The sequence below is a fragment of the Oncorhynchus masou genome, chromosome 33 (genome assembly GCF_036934945.1).
Source record: "Oncorhynchus masou masou isolate Uvic2021 chromosome 33, UVic_Omas_1.1, whole genome shotgun sequence".
NCBI classification, from domain to species: Eukaryota; Metazoa; Chordata; class Actinopteri; order Salmoniformes; family Salmonidae; genus Oncorhynchus; species Oncorhynchus masou.
This window is the reverse complement of record NC_088244.1, coordinates 7233022-7252832: the sequence shown is the minus strand read 5'-3', so window position 1 is coordinate 7252832 and position 19811 is coordinate 7233022. Positions and strand designations below refer to the sequence as shown.

The 19811-nt window shown below is 41.3% G+C and overlaps 1 protein-coding gene and 1 long non-coding RNA gene across 2 annotated transcripts; one reads left to right on the top strand and one right to left on the bottom strand.

Annotated features, from left to right (window-relative positions):
- Positions 1-6606: 6606 nt before the first annotated feature.
- si:ch211-207e14.4 (interleukin-17 receptor D) lies at positions 6607-19000 on the top strand. Its single transcript, XM_064956294.1, has 12 exons — positions 6607-6881; positions 7993-8077; positions 12062-12217; positions 13395-13513; positions 13800-13923; positions 14111-14149; positions 14282-14442; positions 14558-14632; positions 14751-14817; positions 16518-16658; positions 16782-16951; positions 17423-19000. Exons 1-12 carry the CDS (start codon positions 6711-6713, stop codon positions 17957-17959), a joined length of 1845 nt encoding a protein of 614 aa, XP_064812366.1. The 5' UTR covers positions 6607-6710; the 3' UTR covers positions 17960-19000.
- LOC135527759 (uncharacterized) lies at positions 17194-19201 on the bottom strand. The gene is made up of 2 exons (XR_010453472.1): positions 19114-19201; positions 17194-17797 (listed from the first exon to the last, which is right to left on the bottom strand). It is a non-coding gene; the product is annotated as an uncharacterized LOC135527759 (long non-coding RNA).
- Between the last annotated feature and the right edge of the window lie 610 nt (positions 19202-19811).

The window sequence follows — 19811 nt, the reverse complement described above, 5'->3', positions numbered from 1 at the left end:
GTTTTTATTATTTTTACAGGATCACACACTACCCAGAATGCACTTCGTCGAGACAGATCTTGGTGGCGTTATGATGTGGTGATATCTCGGCATCTACAATTGCATTTTGCTGTGGGACCTTATAAAACGATGGTTAGATGTTGTAAAGACAATTTGTCTGTGGCATTAAGCTACTTGTTTTCTGATTCAAATATATGGCTTAGTACAAAGGTGCAGAAAGCGAGGCTGGAAGAGCCATGCAGCTGATTTTGTTTTTTAAAGCGTGAAAGAGAACAACGTTCACAGCTAAAGGAGAAAATTGCTAATGTCAGTCAACTTGTTAACGTTAGTTAGCTAAGTAAGGTTATTATTCTTGCATATTCAATACTTTGCAGTTACTGAAAGCCTTCAACATGACCTATTTCCACCCCTCTTAACTATCTGAATGTCTCCTGCATCAAGTCCAACATCAATAAAAGTTCAAAGCTCAATTATGATGCGGTGGAAGCAGAGCTCAAATCCAGCACTGTTGGTAAGTATTGTAGCTAGAAGTTAAGAAAAATAATGGTATTCTTGTATGTCAGGCACAGCTTTATTACTAGAATGAATGTTTCAATACGTGATTGTGAAGAGTGCAATCTTACTGCAATCGTGTTTTATCTTGTCAGGCCTGGTGACATATGAAGGCCAGGCAAGAGGCTCTTGTGAAAGAAAGAGAAAAGCAACTGGCCAAGAAAGAGCAAACAAAGGAGTTGATGCTGTGTGTTACTGTATTCCCCGAGTTACTGTATTCCCCAAGTTACTGTATTCACTGCCACTTTTGTCTGTTATGATCTCTGTGACTCATGATTGTGTACGAAGAGTCTTCTGTCGAAAGCTGTTGTCAGTATCTCGTCTCTGCTCTCCTGTCTACCACTAGGAAGCTGGAGAAGAAGAGACAGGAAGCCAGTTTATCCTTTAATCCTGAGGAAGAGGAGGAAGAGGACGGTGAGTGGTGGTAATAATAAATCAGGTGCTTATATCCACAATACTTATGTATATTAGCTGATTAGCTGTTGTTGTCTCACCTGTTGTTTTAGCTGGCTCTCTCAATTCAACACCTGTGATCACTGTATGCCTCGCTGTATGTCTCTCTCAAATGTCAATATGCCTTGTATACTGTTGTTCAGGTTAGTGTTAGGGAATAATCAGAATTTGTTCGTAACATATATAAGATGTTTTATATTCATCATGTGTTTGTAAGTTACTTCTCATCAGAATGGTGTTTTTGTATAATACTGTGGCGAGGTTGCAGTTATCTGTTCTATGTCAAGACTAAGTTGCATGGGCCACAGAGAGGGGAGAGGTCAAAGTGTCATCATGTGTAAACATATCTTTTGCTCCACAATGTCTGTGTGCCTCTGTGATCTTGTCCAGGATTGGTTGTATTTAGAATTGGTTGTATCTAATGACAATTTGATATATGCATGTTGATATGGAGGATTGGTTTATGATTCTGAGTTTGAGAAAGGAGACAAAACTGAATGATAATTTATAGCCAACTGTCTGGCTAGGGGATACTCCTCTCTGGAGTAAAGTCTTTTCTTTGTGTAAGTTCCTGGGACCTGTGGATTGTCATGTCGTCGAGGGGGGGGTGGATCTTCACTATAAAGGATCCCATTTGCCATTGTGTGGGGGCTCTCAACTTTTCAGTAGAGATACTGAAACTGTTGAGAGTCACAGAAAATGCTATAGAGCTCATATAATTAAAGATGGACTTTGATAACTAACTCTGACTTGTGTGTGTGGTTTGCTCCCATGATTTGGTAAATAGAGGAAATTTTCACAACATTAGTTATCATTGTTTTAGTTTACAATGGACCCCCTAGTTCCACTCTTCATACCTCTGATACCTCCTTTGTCCCACCTCCCACACATGCGGTGACCTCACCCATTACAACCAGCATGTCCAGAGATACAACCTCTCTTATCATCACCCAGTGCCTGGGCTTACCTCCGCTGTACCTGCACCCGACCATACCCCTGTCTGCGCATTATGCCCTGAATATATTCTACCAATTCCAGAAATCTGCTCCTTTTATTCTCTGTCCCCAACGCTCTAGGCAACCAGTTTTGATAGCCTTTAGCCGCACCCTCATACTACTCCTCCTCTGTTCCGCGGGTGATGTGGAGGTAAACCCAGGCCCTGCATGTCCCCAGGCACTTTGTTGACTTCTGTGATTGAAAAAGCCTTGGTTTCATGCATGTCAACATCAGAAGCCTCCTCCCTAAGTTTGTTTTATTCACTGCTTTAGCACACTCTGACAACCCTGATGTCCTTGCCGTGTCTGAATCCTGGCTTAGGAAGACCACCAAAAATTCTGAGATTTCCATACCCAACTATAATATTTTCCGTCAAGATAGAACTGCCAAAGGGGGAGGAGTTAGCCTGCAAAGTAATATCATACTTTCCAGGTCCATACCGATATGCAACTGTTCAGGGAAGTCAGGAACCAATACACGCAGTCAGTCAGGAAAGCAAAGGCCAGCTTTTTCAGGCAGAAACTTGCATCCTGTAGCTTTAACTCCAAAAAGTTCTGGGACGCTGTAAAGTCCATGGAGGACAAGAGCACCTCCTCCCAGCTGCCCACTGCACTGAGGCTAGGTAACACGATCACCACTGATAAATCCATGATAATCGAAAACTTCAACAAGCATTTCTCAACGGCTGGCCATGCCTTCCTCCTGGCTACTCCAACCTCGGCCAACAGCTCCCCCCCCCCCCCCCACGCAGCTACTCGCCCAAGCCTCCCCAGCTTCTCCTTTACCCAAATCCAGATAGCAGATGTTCTGAAAGAGCTGCAAAACCTGGACCCATACAAATCAGCTGGTCTTGACAATCTGGACCCTCTATTTCTGAAACTATCTGCCGCCATTGTCGCAACCCCTATTACCAGCCTGTTCCACCTCTCTTTCATATCGTCTGAGATCCCCAAGGATTGGAAAGCTGCTGCGGTCATCCCCCTCTTCAAAGGGGGAGACACCCTGGACCCAAACTGCTACAGACCAATTTCCATCCTGCCCTGCCTATCTAAGGTGTTCGAAAGATCACTGACCATCTCGAATCCCACCTTACCTTCTCCGCTGTGCAATCTGGTTTCCGAGCCAATCACGGGTGCACCCCAGCCACGCTCAAGGTACTAAATGATATCATAACCGCCATCGATAAAAGACAGTACTGTGCAGCCGTCTTCATCAACCTGGCCAAGGCTTTCGACTCTGTCAATCACCATATTCTTATCGGCAGAGTCAGTAGCCTCGGCTTTTCTAATGACTGCCTTGCTTGGTTCACCAACTACTTTGCAGACAGAGTTCAGTGTGTCAGTCTCTATGGGGGTGCCACAGGGTTCAATTCTCGGGCAGGCGCTTTTCTCTGTATATATCAATGATGTTCATCTTGCTGCGGGTGATTCCCTGATCCACCTCTACGCAGATGACACCATTCTGTATACTTCTGGCCCTTCCTTGGACACTGTGCTATCTAACCTCCAAACGAGCTTCAATGCCATACAACACTCCTTCCGTGGCCTCAAACGGCTCTTAAACGCTAGTAAAACCAAATGCATGCTTTTCAACCGTTCGCTGCCTGCACCCGCACGCTCGACCAGCGTCACCACCCTGGATTGTTCCGACCTAGAATATGTGGACATCTATAAGTACCTAGGTGTCTGGCTAGACTGTAAACTCTCCTTCCAAACTCGTATCAAAGATCTCCAATCTAAAATCAAATCTAGAGTCAGCTTTCTATTCCGCAACAAAGCCTCCTTCACTCACACTGCCAAACTTACCCTAGTAAAACTGACTATCCTACCGATCCTCGACTTCGGCGATGTCATCTACAAAATAGCTTCCAATACTCTACTCAGCAAACTGGATGCAGTTTATCACAGTGCCATCCGTTTTGTTACTAAAGCACATTTTACCACCCACCACTGCGACCTGTATGCTCTAGTCGGCTGGCCCTCGCTACATATTCGTCGACAGACCCACTGGCTCCAGGTCATCTACAAGTCCATGCTAGGTAAAGCTCCGCCTTATCTCAGTTCACTGGTCACAATGGCAACACCCACCTGTAGCACGCGCTCCAGCAGGTGTATCTCACTGATCATCCCTAAAGCCAACACCTCATTTGGCCACATTTCCTTCCAGTTCTCTGCTGCCTGTGACTGGAACGAATTGCAAAAATCGCTGAAGTTGGAGACTTTTATCTCCCTCTCCGACTTTAAACATCTGCTATCTGAGCAGCTAACCGATCACTGCAGCTGTACGTAGTCCATCGGTAAATAGCACACCCAATCTACCTACCTCAGCCCCACACTGTTTTTATTTATTCACTTTTCTCCTCTTTTTCACACCAGTATCTCTACCTGCACATGCCATCTGATCAATTGTCACTCCAGTGTTAATCTGCTAAATTGTAATTATTCGCCTACCTCCTCATGCCTTTTGCACACAATGTATATAGACTTTTTATTCTACTATGTTATTGACTTGTTAATTGTTTACTCCATGTGTAACTCTGTTGTTGTCTGCTCACACTGCTATGCTTTATCTTGGCCAGGTCGCAGTTGTAAATGAGAACTTGTTCTCAACTAGCCTACCTGGTTAAATAAAGGTGAAATAAAAAAAAATATTATTCTTGTCTAAGAACAATCAATTAATAGGGACTTTTATCTTATAAAGATTTCCCTGACAAGAAAAAGTAGTTAGGGAAGAACCCAGATGTGGACACCAGTTTCCTGCCAGAACGGGACAGAGAGGTGAGGCTTATGCATACACGAGCCACCCTCGTCTCTTTCTTATGGTTGAGCCATGAACACTGACCTTAACCGAGGCAAGCGAGGCCTGCAGTTCTTTTAGATGTTGTTGTGGGTTCTTTTGTGTCCTCTTGGATGAGTCGTCGCTGCGCTCTTGGGGTAATTTTGGTTGCCCAGGCCACCCCTGGGAAGGTTCACCACTGTTCCAAATTTTCTCCACTTGTGGATAATGTCTCTCATCGTGGTTCACTGGAGTCCCAAAGCTTTAGAAATGGCTTTGTAATCCTTTCCAGACAGATAGATGTCAATTACTTTGTTTCTCATCTGTTCCTGAATTTCTTTGGATCGCGGTATGATGTCTTGCTTTTTGAGGTCTTTTGGCCGACTTAGCTTTGTCAGACGGGTTCTATTAAAGTGATTTCTTGATTTAACAGGTCTGGCAGTAATCAGGCCTGGGTATGGCTAGTGAAATTCCCCAAAAATGTGATTAACCACATTAAATTCATGATTTAACAATGGGGCGCAATTACTTTGTCACAGGGCCATGAAGGTTTTCGGATAGCTTTTTTTCCCTTAATAATTAAAATGATCACTTAACTGCATTTTTTTTTTGTAATATTAAAATTTGTTTGATGATCTGAAACACTTAAGTGTGACAAATGTGCCAAAAAAAATTAGAAATCAGGAAGAGGGCAAATACTTTTTCACGGCGCTGTATGTGATTGGTATCGTAGGTTTTTATTTACAGCTCTCTGGCTGTTTCTGTTTTGTCTCTCATTTTCTCACACGCCCAAATTAATAATCAAAGGAATGTTGCATCAATTGCTAGATAGATTATTATCATGCATAGTGGCTCGTGATTTATGGCCATTTTCAAACCGCAACAACAGCATTGTTTCATAGGTATGCTCCACATGAGGACGAATGGGTGTCAGTTTTTTAAAGTGCGGCATGCATGGGCCTGTTCACTTTCAGTTGTTAGTTCATAAAACATGTCAGAAATGGCCGAGGCAACTCCAAAATAGGCCTCGTAATAATTCTAGTGGAAAATTGTGTTAAAAATGGAACTGAAATTAGGAGGTCGATCGTAAAATGTGCAGTAATTTCTTGTCTTTCAGATCCGGTGAAAATATTGCCTTTCGGGATCATTCTGGACCCAGATTTTATTTTCATGTTTAACTATGTATTGTCAGATGCATTCTCCTTTCAGATGAATACATTGCATTAACTTTAAAACATTAGGTTACTCTTCATTGTTACTCCTCTACCTTTTTTATTTACATTGTTGTTGCCTAAATCATGAAACCATAGTGATCTCTTCACCAATAACATAACAGTCCTGTTGAAGAAATATTCCCTTTTTTTTATACAAATAAACCTACACTTGGATGCTGTCCACTTTGTTGATATAAATTAGATTATATTAGATTATATCAACTAGGGGGTGAGAAGGATTACTTTATCCTATCCAAGGAATACCTAGGATAGGATAAAGTAATCCTTCTCACCCCCCCCCCTTAAATGATTTAGATGCACTATTGTAAAGTGGCTGTTCCACTGGATGTCAGAAGGTGAATTCACCAATTTGTAAGTCGCTCTGGATAAGAGCGTCTGCTAAATGACTTAAATGTAATGTAAATGTAAAATGTATTTATATTATTTAAAAATATATATTTTAATTTGTCCTTGTTGTTTTTAAGTGTCATGAATGAGAATATGGTTTGGTTGGCTCTTGGAGACTAAACAGTTAAGGCGTGCAGGTGCCTGTGTTTTTCTTTGCCCTTTAGCTTCAAGATACCACACCCTTGTCTCTTTCACTCTCTCTCACGCACTCACCCCGATGTGTCAACTTCATAGCGTTCTCCATGCTGTACATACAAGGACCCGACAACACCTATTGTTTCACAGAGAACGGATATACAGTCCGATTGGGAGATGTTTGAGTCCAAGTGCTTCGCTTTTGGGCACTGCTATGTGTGCTTTGGCGGCATGCGGAGATCCAAGCTCATCTTGCTCCAGGTCCTGACTCTGAGTCAGTACCTCTGGGCCCAGGAGGACCTAACGGCCATGTCGCCACAGGACTGCAGTCTGGAATGTGTCCTGCAGGTAAGCCTCCACACACATGAATTAGGCCTCTGCCCACTACCTGACTTTCTATATCTTTCACAAGATGTTTGGCTAATTTTCTCTGCTATTGTTGTACACTGAAGGGTAGAAATCAGACTGGGTTATTAAGAAAGGGGGTACCGAGTCAGTACAAATTAATATTCAACTGAAATGTGTCTTCCGCACCTCTGAATCGGAGAGGTGATGGGGGGGGGGGCTGTCATAATCGACATCCAGGTTTTCGGGGGAATGGTGGGTTAACTGCCTTGCTCAGGGGCAGAACGACAGATTGTCACCTTTCAGTTACTGGCCCAACGCTCTAAACCAATAGACTACGACTTGTACCAAAAAAGTTGATTTGATTTGAGGAAATAATCTGGCAGCTGCAAAGTTTCCTGCACCTCAGATAAGAAATACTGAAGGTAAAATGCTTTGTTTTCTGCCGCTACACACTTGTATTACAAATCGTGTTGTCAAGAGTTCTTGACAAACCTGCTATGTCCTGTTTACTAAATGCATAATATGCATTTTCTGGTTATTTTATTGGTTTATAATCTAAAATATTACTAAGGTAACTGACCAGCGAAGGCCCGTGACATGCAGGATTAAAAACAAAAGGGCTAAATTAAGGACAACCTCTTTAAATGGACTGCAGAAGTACACAATTCTTAATCCCAGTAAATAGTCAACTGTAGAGATGATTTAAAGTAGTCCAGTGATTGATCGTGTTACGTTTTGCCCTACAGTACAATATGTACATTTCTCTCATCTGAAGTGATATATGCCATTTAACAAGCAGATGCTTTCATACAAAGTGATTTACAGCCATGCATGCAAAGGTAGTAGGCAAGATGGAGGCCTTTAACCTACCTAGTATACTACCCATCTGACAAGTGAGAGCCCGGGCTCTCTGGCTGTTTCTGTTTTCTCTCTCATTTTCTCCAGCTGTGTGTTGTCTCTTAGACTAGCAATGACTCCCGAGGACACAGCCAAAAGGAAAAGGAAAAGACAGGATGGCTCCTCCTCCTCTCCTTCACCACTATGTTTACCTATTCACGGTGTCACGTACAAGTCCTTTATACACACCCTGTCCTCTCACACACCATCTTAGGGGGGTCCAGGATGTGTATACTGCAGAATCAGCAGAGAAGATGTTGGAAGAACTCTAGGCGTTCCCTCTGTCGAGGCTTTTGGAAGTAAGTGTTTGACTGGTCTGACTAAACAGGTTCTCATCCTACAGAAATTATTCACATCTCTTTTACTTTTTTTTCCTCCACATTTTGTTGTTACAGCCTGAATTTAAAATGGATTCAATTGAGAAGTTGTGTTACTGATCTATACACAATACCCCCATAATGTCACAGTGGAACATTTTTGAGAAATTAATAAAAACTTGAGTCAAATATTCAAACCTTTTGTTGTGGCAAGCCTAAATAAGTTCAAGAGTAAAAATGTGTTAAAATAGCTTAATATGTTGCATAGACTCATTCCGTGTTCAATAATAGTGGTTAACATTCATTTTGAATTGAGTACCCCATCTTTGTACCCCCACACACACGTTTATCTGTAATGTCCCGCAATCGAGTAGTGAATATCAAGCACACATTGAAGCACAAAGACCGGGGAGATTTTCCAATGCCTCTCAAAGAAGGGCACTGATTTGTAGATGGGTACAAAAATCAGATGCTTAATATCTCTTTTACCATGGTGAGTTATTAATTGGGCTTTGGGGATGGTGTAACAATACATCCAGTCATGACAAGGATACAGGCGTCCTTCCTAACTCAGTTGCTAGAGAGGAAGGAAACTGCTCAGGGATTTCACCATTAAGTCAATGGTGCTTTTAAACGCGTTACATTGTTTAATGATGGTGATATGAAAACTTAGGATGGATCAACAACATTGTCGTTACTCTTCAATACTAACATAATGACAGAGTGAAAAGAAGGAGGCCTGTACAGAATAAAAATATATGCCAAAACATGCTTCCTGTTTGCAACAAGGCACTTAAGTAATACTGCAAAACATTTGGCTAAGAAATTAACTTTTTGCCCTGAATACAAAGTGTTATGTTTGCCGCAAATACAATACAACACAACACATCAATGAATACCTCTCCAGATATTTTCAAGCAGGGTAGTGGCTGCATCATGTTATGTTACACTGGCCATCGGCAAGGACTAGAGAGTTTTAGAGGGTAAAAAGAACCGGAATACAGCTATAAGCACAGACAAAATCCTAGAGGAAAACCTGATTCAGTCTACTTTCCAACAGCCAATAAGAGACATTCACCTTTCAGCAGGACAATAACCTAAAACGCAAGGCCAAATCTACACTGGAGTTGCTTTCCAAGACGACATAGGAACATTCTAAGTGGCCTAGTTACAGTTTTGACTTAAATCGTCTTGAAAATCTATGGAAAGACTTGAAAATGGTTGTCTAGCAATTATCAACAACTTGACAGAGCTTGAATAAGTTTAAAAAAGATTGGACAAATGTTGTACAATCTAGGTGTGCAAAGCTCTTAGAGACTTACCCGAAAAGACTTGAAGAATCATTAATGTAGATGCTAGCATGATTACAGATAAACATGAATGAATTGTGAATAATAATAATGATGATGAGTGAGAAAGTTAGAGGCATAAATATCAAGCCCCCACAGTTGTGTCCAATTGGCTGGATGTCCTTTTGGGTGGTGGACAATTCTTGATACACACAGGAAGTGGTTGAGTGTGAAAAAACTCAGCAGCATTACAGTTCTTGACACAAACCGTTGTGCCTGGAACCTACTACCATACCCCTTTCAAAGGCACTCATATTTTTGTGTCTTTCCCATTCATCCTCTGAGTGGCACACAAAATCCATGTCTAAATTGTTTCAAGGTTTAAAAATAGTTTTGTAGCCTTGTCTCCCCTTCATCTACACTGATTTGAAGTGTATTTAACAGGTGACATCAATAAGAGATCACAGCTTTCACCTGGATTCACCTGATCAGTCTATGTCATGGAAAGAGCAGGTGTTCTTAATGTTTTGTATACTCAGTGTATACATATATATATATATATATATATATATATATATATACATATATATATATATACATACATACATACATACATATACACACACACACACACACACACACACACACACGTATTCAGACCCTTTCTATTTTTCCACATTTTGTTACATTAGTCTTATTTTAAAATGGATTAAATGTTTTTCATCGTTAATCTACACACAATACCCCGTAATGACAAAGCGAAAACAGTTTTTTTAGAAATGTTTGCAAATGTATTAAAAACAGAAATACCTTATTTACATAAGTATTCAGACCCTTTGCTATGAGATTTAATTGAGCGCAGATGGATCATGTTCCCATTGATCATCCTTGATGTTTCTACAACTTGATTGGAGTCCATCTGTGATAAATTAAATTGGTCGGACATGATTTGGAAGGACACACACCTCTCAGTATAGGATCCCACAGTTGACAGTGCATGTCAGAGCAAGTCATGAGGTCGCAGTAATTGTTCGTAGAGCTCCGAGACAGGATTGTGTCGAGGCACAGATCTGTGGAAGGGTACTTAAACATTTCTGCAGCATTGAAGGTCCCCAAGAACACAGTGGCCTCCATCATTCTTAAATTGAAGAGGTTTGGAACCATCAAGACTCTTCCTCAAGACGCCCAGCCAAACTGAGCAATCGAGGGAGAAGGGCCTTGGTCAGGGAGGTGACCAAGAACTCGATGGTCACTCTGACAGAGCTCCAGAGTTCCTCTGTGGAGATGAGAGAACCTTCCAGAAGGACAACCATCTCTGCAGCACTCCACCATTCAGGCCTTTATGGTATAGTGGCCAGACGGAAGCTACTCCTCAGTAAAAGGCACATGACAGCCCACTTGGAGTTTGCCAAATGGCACCGAAGGACTCTCAGACAATGAGAAACAAGATTCTCTGGTCTGATGAAACCAAGACTGAACTCTTTGGCCTGATTGCCAGGACAACGACCCTAAGCACACAGCCAAGACAATGCAGGAGTGGCTTCGGGACAGGTCTCTGAATGTCCAATCGAACATCTCTGGAGAGACCTGAAAATAGCTGTGCAGTGATACTCCCCATCCAACCTGACAGAGCTTGAGAGGATCTGCAGAGAAGAATGTGAGAAACTCCCCAAATACAGGTGTGCCAAGCTTGTGGCGTCATACTCAAGAAGACTCGAGGCTGTAATCTCTGCCAAAGGTTCTTCAACAAAGTACAGAGTGAAAGGTCTGAATACTTACACTACCGTTCAAAAGTTTGGGGTCACTTCGAAATGTCCTTGTTTTTGAAAGAAAGGCATTAAAATAACATCAAATTGATCAGAAATACAGTGTAGACATTGTTACTGTTGTAAATGTCTATTGACCTTACAGTGAAATGCTTACTTGCAAGCCCTTAACCAACATTGCCGTTTTAGGAAAAATAACTTGTGTAAAAAATAACTGAGTTAAAAAATTAAAAGTAACACATAATTAAAGAGCAGCAGTAAAATAACAGTACCAAGGCTAAATACGGGGGGCGCCGGTACAGAGTCAATGTGTGGGGGCACCGGTACAGAGTCAATGTGCGGGGGGCACCGGTACAGAGTCAATGTGTGGGGGCACCGGTACAGAGTCAATGTGCGGGGGCACCGGTACAGAGTCAATGTGCGGGGGCACCGGTACAGAGTCAATGTGCGGGGGGCACCGGTACAGAGTCGATGTGCGGGGGGCACCGGTACAGAGTCAATGTGGAGGCTATATACAGGAGGTACCGGTACAGAGTCAATGTGCGGGGGGTACCGGTACAGAGTCAATGTGCGGGGGCACAGGTACAGAGTCAATGTGCGGGGGCACCGGTATAGAGTCAATGTGGAGGCTATATACAGGGGGTACCGGTACAGAGTCAATGTGGAGGCTATATACAGGGGGCACCGGTATAGAGTCAATGTGCGGGGGCACCGGTTAGTCGAGGTAATTGAGGTAATATGTACATGTAGGTAGAGTTAGTCAAGTGGTCCGAATTTTTCAAATGCACTGTGTGTGTGTGTGTGTGTGTGTGTGTAAATATATCTCTCATTGTATAATAAACACTGATTTAAAATACAGCAGTGTGTTCCATGTTAATCATTGCTGTTATTATTCTCCTGAATTTCCCCAGGTTGTGTTCCGTGGCCATGTGTAGTCTTTCTGGGTGGACAGAGCTCTGTGTGCCAGCATTATGTCCATGCTCCACACGATGTGACTGTAGAGTTCGTAGCTGATGACAACACTAAATATGACACTGTCGTTGTCTCCTGGCAACCCAGCCAGTTTGGTAAGATACAAACACAAGATACAAACCCTTTCCTGTAATCATCGATCGTCTATTGTAGATCCAACATAGTGGTCATTTATAACGTGGTTGTTTGTGATGTCACTCAAATGGAATATGAATTCATAGAATGAAAAGGTACAGGCCGAGATGGCATCAAGCTGAATATACAGTGATAATGGTGACTGTCATTGTGTATTGCCATAAAAATTACATTAATGTCAATGAATAGTATTGCCATGCATTCCTGTGTATGTTAGTTGACTCACACTTTACTGTGTATGTTAGTTGACTCACTCTTTACTGTGTATGTTAGTCGACTCACTCTTTACTGTGTATGTTAGTTGACTCACTCTTTACTGTGTATGTTAGTTGACTCACTCTTTACTGTGTATGTTAGTTGACTCACTCAACTGTGTATGTTAGTCGACTAACTCTTTACTGTGTATGTTAGTCGACTAACTCTTTACTGTGTATGTTAGTCGACTCACTCTTTACTGTGTATGTTAGTTGACTCACTCTTTACTGTGTATGTTAGTCGACTCACTCTTTACTGTGTATGTTAGTTGACTCACTCTACTGTGTATGTTAGTTGACTCACTCTTTACTGTGTATGTTAGTTGACTCACTCTTTACTGTGTATGTTAGTCGACTCACTCAACTGTGTATGTTAGTTGACTCACTCTACTGTGTATGTTAGTTGACTCACTCTTTACTGTGTATGTTAGTCGACTCACTCTTTACTGTGTATGTTAGTTGACTCACTCTTTACTGTGTATGTTAGTTGACTCACTCTTTACTGTGTATGTTAGTTGACTCACTCAACTGTGTATGTTAGTCGACTAACTCTTTACTGTGTATGTTAGTCGACTAACTCTTTACTGTGTATGTTAGTCGACTCACTCTTTACTGTGTATGTTAGTTGACTCACTCTTTACTGTGTATGTTAGTCGACTCACTCTTTACTGTGTATGTTAGTTGACTCACTCTACTGTGTATGTTAGTTGACTCACTCTTTACTGTGTATGTTAGTTGACTCACTCTTTACTGTGTATGTTAGTCGACTCACTCAACTGTGTATGTTAGTTGACTCACTCAACTGTGTATGTTAGTTGACTCACTCTACTGTGTATGTTAGTTGACTCACTCCTTACTGGCCTTGTCCCTGTGTTTGTTCCAGGGATCTCCTTCCTCAGAGGGTTCCAGGTCTCCCTTCAGGCCTTGGGAGGATCTCATATGGCCTGTCAGCTTTTTCTCTTTCAAATCAATATTTCTCTCTCTGCCTCACACGCCCAAACGGTAGGACACTTTGCTAACATGACACCATTCCTCAAAATTTGTCATAATCTTTTTGTTTAAAAACACATCTATGAAAAAGGTGGATAAAACCCAGTACAACCTCAATACCAAGTTCTTATAGACGTTTTCTATACTATTTTTTTTTTCACTGAAAGGTAGTGAACGTGATGCTACTGTAAAGTGAAACTGTTTAAAGTCAGAATGTGAGACGTAATTGGACCAGTAAAGCAGGGTTTGTCTTGTCAAGATTCCCAACACGTTTAATAGGCTTTATTGGGTGTTGTAGGTGTACCAGTCAGACACCTTCTCCCGTCTAATCCTGGGGGCCCAGTATGCTGTCACTGTGATGGCCCTGCCAGTTCCTGAGTTGTGGGATAAATTCTATCACAGCACAATGTTCTCCACACGCAGTAAATCTTCCTTCTCAATATTATACAGTACCACATCAATGGAACACAAGAACGTTGTTCACTAACACTGTTGGCTTCATCTATGAGAAATATTTTTTATTTTGTAAATTTACAATCAACCATAATCCAGTCAAAAAAAACAAACAAAAAAAGTTGTAAACGTGTGAATTCCCTTGCTGTTTTGCAGCATGCCCAGAGAAAAACGGACTTGAACATTGCAAGAAAGGTGAGAAATAAAACTCTGCTGCGTTTGTTAAAACTCGTTTGTTTACAATCTTATGAACCGCTCTCTTGTATTGCATTGGTTCATTTTGTTTGTAAACGTTTTGTTGTTGTTGTTGTTTGTTTTCTGTTATAGATTGGTACCCAAAACATATAGAAGTTCAGCAGGAAGAGCATGACGTTATTGTGACGTTCAACCTTGCTCCCCCACATTTTGCAATCAACCGCTACTTCTCATTATGTTATGGAGAGGGGCGGCGCGGAGGAGGGGGCCTGAAGAGATACATCATTAAACCTGTGAGTGAGAGCTATTGATCAAACTATTTTACACGTCTACGTGGAGAATGATTTACTGTCATTATTAGTCTGCCGTGTATAAAGATTTCTACCTTTCTATTGTTACTTTCTGTAGAATTCCACAAAAAACAGAACTCACTACAGTTATCATCTCCAAGGCCTGATGGGAGGGTTCAACTACACGTGTGAGGTGAGTCATTAAAAATGTTAGCCAACTCCTACTCTATACAAACTTATAGTTACAGACAATGTTGCCATAAATAACTCCTCTTTTTTATTATTATTATTATTATTTTTTATCATCACAGATTGCAGTTGATGAGGTAGACGCTGTAAGAAAAACATTCAATGTTCAAGTGATGCAGATTAAGCAAGGTATGTTCCAATCAAAACCAACATTTATGCAAGTTATACACTTTCTTGTAGATATTTTTTTGCTGTGTACTTAGCGTAGGTATGAGAGATTATTATTTTTTTTGATTGGTTTATTTTATTTCTGTGTCATACACCGATTGGTATGGCCTTTAATACACTGCTTCTTTAAGTACTTGCGCACAAAACTAAATGATATGCAGAATGAATCATAAAGTATGGCCATAAATCACCCTGTCATATTATGCAAACAATACACTTCTCCTTCTCCCCGAGGCTTTGAAAAGAAATTGAGCAATGTCAAAATCTCCCTTTCTGAAAATGAGAAACAGTGTAATGTGTGTATAACAGTATAGAGCATATCTAGCTATTTATACTGAACAAAAATATAATCACAGTATGTAAACTGTTGGTCCCATGTTTGATGAGCCAGAAATGTTCCATCCACAGAAAAAAAAGCTTATTTCTCTTATTTTTTTGCTGCAAATTTGTTTACATCCCTGTTAGTGAGCATTTTACAAGATAATCCATCCACTTGACAGGTGTGGCATATCAAGAAGCTGATTAAATAGCATGATCATTACACATGTGCACCTTGTGCTGGGGACAATGAAATGCCACTCTAAAATGTGCAGTTTTGTCACACAACATAATGCCACAGATGTCTCATGTTTTTTGTGACTGTGCAATTGGCATGCTGACTGCAGGAATGTCCACCAGAGCTGTTGCCAGAGAATTGAATGTTAATTTCTCTACCATAAGCCACCTTCATTGTTGTTTTAGAGAATTTTACGGTATGTCCAATCAGCCTCACAACCGCACACACTAATGTAACCACGCCAGTCCAGCACCTCCACATCTGGCTTCTTCACCTACGTGATTGTCTGAGACCAGTTACCTGGACAGCTGATGAAACTGCAGCTTTGCACAACCAAAATATTTCTGCACAAACTTTCAGAAACCGTCTCAGGGAAGGTCATCTGCGTGCTTGTCGTCCTCTTCAGGGCAGGCTGGAGAAGTGTGCTCTTCATGAATGAATCCCGGTTTCAACTGTACCGGGCAACTAACACAATTTCATTTTATATATGGCAATTTGAATCCACAGAGATACCGTAACGAGATCCTGTGGCTCATTGTTGTGTCATTCATCCACCACCATCACCTCATGTTTCAGCATGATGATGCACAGCCCCATTTTGCAAGGATCTGTACACAATTCCTGGAAGCTGAAAATGTCCCAGTTCTTCCATGGCCTGCATACTCACCAGACATGTCACCGTTTGAGCATGTTTGGGATGCTCTGGGTCGATGTGTACGACAGCGTGTTCCAGTTCCCGCCAATATCCAGCAACGTTGCAGAGCCATTGAAGAGGATTGGGACAACATTCCACAGGCGACAATCAACAGCCTGATCGACTCTATGCGAAGGAAATGTGTTGCGATGCAAGAGGCAAATGTTGGTCACACCAAATACTGACTGGTTTTCTGATCCACGCCACTACTGTTTTTTTTAAAGGTATCTATGACCAACAGATGCATATCTCTATTCCCAGGTCATGTAAAATCCACGGATTAGGGCTTAATAATTTAATTTCCAGTGACTAATTTCCTTATGAACTGTAACTCAGTAAAATCTTAGAAATTGTTGCCTGTTGTGTTTTATATTTTGGTTCAGTGTATTTAGTCTACCTTGCTCCCCTCAGAGCCACCTCCCACGGCCACTCCATCCCTGACCCTGCTGCTCCCTCTTGGCGTTGCCCTGGCAGCCGTGTTAGTGGTGGTATTACTGGCTGTTGTCTGGAAGAATCCCAGGCAGATGAGGAGGAAGACAGAGATAAATCCAGGTCGGCATTTTTACATTTCACTAACGATACCAATGTTTTCTTTACATGTGCAGGTCAGACATACAAAGGATTTCCTCTAACAAGAACATGGTAATACAATATATATTTTTTTGTGGTTTTCAGAAATAATCGAGCAACATCATGACAAGAAAGGGAACGAGGAACATGTGTCACTGACCAGCAGGTTAACTCCGCCTCGACTACTGATTTGCTACAGCAGCGATGACGGCCATGCGCATGTCCGAGCTGTAATGCAACTAGCAGTCTTCCTGCAGCAGCACATGGCAACACAGGTAACACTGGGAGGAAAATATCAGTATGACAGAACGCCGTGCAACGTTTAATTCAACACAAACGATTCTGTACTGAACGACCAGTTGAAGAATGTTGTGATTATAGTGGCCCAGAGAGTGATTGTGTGTGCCGTGTTGGACGTGATTTCAGATGGTCACATCCATATTGATCAAGCCACCCCTCGCCACAGCCACCAAACAGGAGCAAACGTTCCTCAAAGGCTGTTGAAGAATGGTACACATTGTTTTGGCGGGAAACGTGTTATTTTATTTCAAACCATTATGAAACACCAATCTTTGAACCCAAATGGAATGCACGCCTGCCCTGGTCTGTGTTAAATAAATAGAGAAAAAAAAAATATTGGTTGAAATTGCATTTTAAATGGACAAATGTAAATGTTATTTATAATATATTATATTATTTGTTTTATTATCATTATGATATTATTTGTTGTTGCATTGTCGCGCCAGGTGTTTCTGGACCTGTGGGATTCTCTAAGCTTGGCAGAGGAGGGGATCATGGGATGGCACTGCAGGAGGATCCAGGAGAGTGACTTTGTTCTGGTCATCTGTTCCCGGGGACTACAGAGGCGTCCAACGGAGAGAGATGCGGGGGAAAGCAGAAGCACCACTGCAGCCGTAGTATCCCTGATGGGGGAAGAGCTTGGCCGTGCCAAAGCCAAGGGGAGAGACATCTCCAAGTACATGGCTGCTATATTTGAGTACTCTGAGGAGAAGGACATCCCTGCCGAGCTGGGGTTTGTGTCACGCTACACCCTACCGAGAGACTTGCCTCTGCTCTTCTCCCACATCCATGGTGTGGCCCTACATAAGCCCGGGAAGTATCTGAGAATAGAACACATTACAGAGGAGGGTTACACAAAACTGCCAGCCGGTGCTGCTCTACAATGGTCTATATATGAAGCTGGCATGGCATTGACTAATCATCAGGAATCATGTGATGAATGGGGAGGTAAATGTCAAGACAATCATGTGGAATGTATTTGAGCATCCCAGTTGGGCCCTGCACTGCAAACTCCGGGACAATTGACATATGACAACTGTATTACCAGTATTATTAAAGCACTTCTTTCCAAAGTGATCCTCGATGGGGAACTATTCTGTGACTACTGAGCCGGGATAAGCTTTTAAAAATGTCCTTGCTTATACAATACGTTAGGAGGAATATATTATTGGTGTGTTATGTGTGCTGTGGTTAGGGTTGGCCATGGGCTATGGTGGATCATTTTAGATTCCCTACAAATAATCTGAGAATAACATCAGACACAATCTATACATTTTCATGAGATGTTTTGGGAATTACCACACTAACATATCACACAAGCAAACACCTGAGGCTATCCAGATCTCTACACCGCTGACGTAGATGGAGAATTATTTTTGAAATGGGGAAATATAGGCTGAAGAAATTCTGATTGTGAACATGTTTGATGCCATGCGATTTTAATTAACTAAATATAAAATCCAGATGTATTTTCTTCTGGTACTGATAATATTTATTTACATGAATTATATTTATGTAGAATGCTATAGCCTGAACAGCCGCTAGTGGTCGCAGTTTACCTGTCTATTTACCTGTCTCACAATCTGCAGGCTAGGATATAAACTAAGAGAGAATATAAACTAATTTGACAGTCATTTCATTGTCCAGAAAAAAGTATGAATCAAATTAATATAGTTTTTTATTTGCAATAGGCTACATTTTATGTTATTTCATATGTTATTTAAATGAAGAAAGCTGCGGAATGGGAAACAGGATTGATTGCCTTGACAGATGAATAGGTTTTCTCATCTCCGTTCTGCTAGCAGCAGGAAGTTATGCTGGATTTTTTTTCTCTTAAAATAAGAGTCCCCCTGCAAAGACACTAAACATTAGGAAAATCGATTTTCGAAGCACCCTAGTGCAGTGAAACGTGTTGCACAGCGTTGCAACAATCTTGAAAAAATAGATATATCAGCATTATTATTTGGAAAGTTTACACGAATACTGCTATGTTCAACTCTATTTAAATAGAGGGGTATGACGTGCTGAATGAAAAAATAATGATTATATATATATATATATATATATATATATATATATATATATATATATATATATATATATATATATATATAAAGTTAATAAAGCCGCACACAACCTTGGTCTCTTGTTTGTTTTCTTGAGTAAGGCAGATCCAAAATGCAGGTGTTTCAGTCGAGCTCAGTGCTTTCTGTGGTGGTAGGTCGGGCCAGCAGAAAATAGTAGCATTGCGCCGTGATTGGCTCACTATTCTGCCACTCATGGGGACATTACGCAATCGCCTGGCTTCAGTCCTTTAGTAATGGTAGATATCCAAAATTTCAGTCTTCTGGGTCCTACCACAGAGTTATATTACAAGTGCACTTCCAAGAAGGATCAAGGTCATTGGCCACAGAAATTAGGTCAAATCACGTTATATGTACAGTAGCTTTGATTGGACTGATCATGTCAACATCGTACTTTCTCTGAGCTAGCAGTCATCATCGTGAATCAAGTCTACGAGCAAATCCTTTTTAATCCTTGTCATATGAAGAGAAATAATGAAGAGGAAATATAGATATAACGAGTGGCGGAGAGGTTTGGAACTCTTTGTTATTGGTCTATTAACCAATTTATCACGCCAACGTCACCATGTTTTGCTGAAACTCCCACCCTGGTGATTTAGAAGGCCCTGTGTAGATTGCATTTTCAACCAGCAACTACTGTATCAGCAAATAACACTGAACTTTTTCAAGCTTTTACAGTGTTAGTTTTATCAGCTGCTGTACAATATGACATAAAACACAGGAAAAACGTATTTTGACTGCACTGGGCCTT

Coding starts and splice junctions, on each gene's coding strand:
- si:ch211-207e14.4 (XM_064956294.1), top strand. CDS start 6,711: ATGTTTGAGTCCAAGTGCTTCGCTTTTGGGCACTGCTATGTGTGCTTT. Junction 13,514..13,799: donor CTGCCTCACACGCCCAAACG/GTAGGACACTTT, acceptor TGGGTGTTGTAG/GTGTACCAGTCAGACACCTT. Junction 14,633..14,750: donor GGTTCAACTACACGTGTGAG/GTGAGTCATTAA, acceptor TTATCATCACAG/ATTGCAGTTGATGAGGTAGA.